At 52.3% G+C, this 2,234-nt stretch overlaps 1 protein-coding gene across 1 annotated transcript; it reads right to left on the bottom strand.

The window, feature by feature from the left end:
* Window positions 1-201: 201 nt before the first annotated feature.
* On the bottom strand, window positions 202-2,161 carry FAM84B (family with sequence similarity 84 member B; the record flags this gene model as incomplete). The annotated part of the gene is made up of 1 exon (XM_006086385.3): window positions 202-2,161. A coding segment is annotated over one exon (531 nt), but the record flags the coding sequence as incomplete, so codon positions are not given.
* Window positions 2,162-2,234: the final 73 nt, after the last annotated feature.

The following is a 2,234-nucleotide window of genomic DNA, read 5'->3' as shown; positions in this document are numbered from 1 at the left end:
TAGAGACTCAAATATGATTCTACTCCAACTGTGAGAATTAGGTCGCAAAATGACATGTTCACTGTAATCTCTAATGACTCCCAACAGGAAGAAAAACTTTACTCAACTTTTGAGACAGTGTTAGTAATGTCATTGTGCGGCAGAGCTGCATTCTGAAGTGCAGGGCACACATCATTAAAGAGCTCACATGAATACAAGGAACAGGTTGTAAAAAATGTTTAAAGCCTCATAATAAAGCAAACTATAGCTCAGCAGGAGATTCAACTGGTATTAGCCAGCCTGCTGCCAACAGATCCCACAAGCAGGAACCAGTGCTTTAGGAGTGTCGCCAGATTTGGCACTGACTACACCACCTGGCATTTGTGATTGCCCTCAGCTCTCTGGAGAAAGCATTCTGAAGGGTGTCCTCCAAGCACCAAGGAGACTGCTTCCATATAACAAGACTCTGCACATCTTTTGAATTAAGTGTGCATCAAGTGTCGCTACCAAAATAAATACCTTATCACTGAAGTAGGCCTCAGGCCTAAGATTTTAACAGCAGAAGAACAAAAATGAGAAGGGAAAATTAAAATTCACAGGACCACCATGAAAGCCTTACGTTTTAAAAAGGTTACCTTCATTGTTCAGGAATGGGGTTCAGTGGGAGTGACTAATTCCTACCAGGACAAACCTGTTTGGCTGCTTCTGTAGTGGATACTTTATGGGGTGGCACCAGCCAATCCCATGTGCGACCTGCGGATGAACACAGCCGAGCAGGTTTAATTAGATCAGAGACACAAAAGGCTATTCCCTCCTTTGATAACAAATAACACAGCTGTAAATGCCTACAATAGCAGGCTAGAAACAAAGGCGGCCAAACAGAACCATAATTGAATCCTTCCCCTAGCTGGCCCATGACAATGATTTACTTATAACCTGGGAAGTGGCTGGTGGAGCAGGAGGGGGTAGGAGACTCAGCCAGCTCCAGAAGATGAATTACTTGGGGACCCGGAGGAGGGAGGTAGCAAACTCTTTGTTTTGTAGCCCAAGTTCACTGGACATTTTGTTCCACTTCACAGGCAGCTGCTCGGTTTGGGTCTGTTGCTCCCAGACCTGGTCCTGGTTTCTCCAGGCTTGCCTCCCAGGAGGCCCAGAAAATAAATCACTCAGCCTGCTGGATCCCACACACAGCTCCACAGGGATAGAGGATATGGGGCTGTCTTCAGGCCCCAACCCCACTCTGGCCTTAGCACAGAGTAGGGGTAAGCGGGTAGGAGGCAATGGCAGGCCTTGGTACTCCGAATTTTTCTCCACCCCTGTGTGCATAAAAAGGGTCGATTTGGGACCCAGGTCCAGAAGGGACTTAGTGCCAGGCATGCCCACAATTTGCCCCACCTCAGAAAGGAGACAGATTGCAGGAGTGGGCAGGCCGTGCCCCCAACCAAAGTTTTCTTCCTACCTGCACCCTCTTCCTCCTCTGTCAAGATAACAAGCTCAAGCCACAGCTGGCTGCGCCTTTCGCCAACTCTCTATTTTCCAAATGGCCCAGGAGCCCAGATGCGGCCCAGAAGGTGATGGTAGAGGAATGGAGAGAGGGGGCAGCAGCTGCTGGCAACAGCTTCCTCTCACAAATCTGCCTTCAGCTGGCCCATCAGTGCACCACCGCCTCTCGGTCCTCCTCCTCCCAGCAGGGCTCAGGGGGGCGCTCGAGAGGCGGCTTAGTCCGTGCAGCGTCGCTGTCGCCCTCTTCTGGCTCGGTCGGGTGCAGGTGCATGGCGAGCTCCTGCAGCACAGCCGCCCGCCCGATCTGGTCGTTGCGCCGCTTCTCCATGATCAGGTCCTCCAGGCTCTGGAACTCGAGCGTGTGGCTGCGCTGGGCAGAGAGCTGGATCTGCAGCCGGTAGGGCTGCTTGCCGATGCGCAGCTCGCCGCCGATCTTGAACTCGCGCTTGCCGTAGCGGCACCAGGCGGCGAAGCTCTCCGAGTTGCGCCAGCTCAGCTCGCGCTCCTTGGCGCCCACGTGCGCCAGCGCGTTGCGCACCACGGCGCCGGGGCTGAGCGGCTTGTAGCGGTACAGATCGTTCACCACGCGGCCGCGCCGGCCCTGGCTCGCGTCGGTCAGGAAGCTGTTGCTCACCTTCAGCCGGTGCAGATGCACCACTTTTTCGTTTGCTTTGTCGATTCATTAATCGCTTTTTTTAAATGTATGCGCTATTTCATTTTGATGGCGTTTATTATTTGGTTTTTTAATTATG

This window comes from Myotis lucifugus, unplaced genomic scaffold (assembly GCF_000147115.1).
Source record: "Myotis lucifugus unplaced genomic scaffold, Myoluc2.0 scaffold_27, whole genome shotgun sequence".
NCBI lineage: Eukaryota > Metazoa > Chordata > Mammalia > Chiroptera > Vespertilionidae > Myotis > Myotis lucifugus.
The sequence above is the reverse complement of the archived record's forward strand: the minus strand, read 5'-3'. Positions and strand labels throughout refer to the sequence as shown.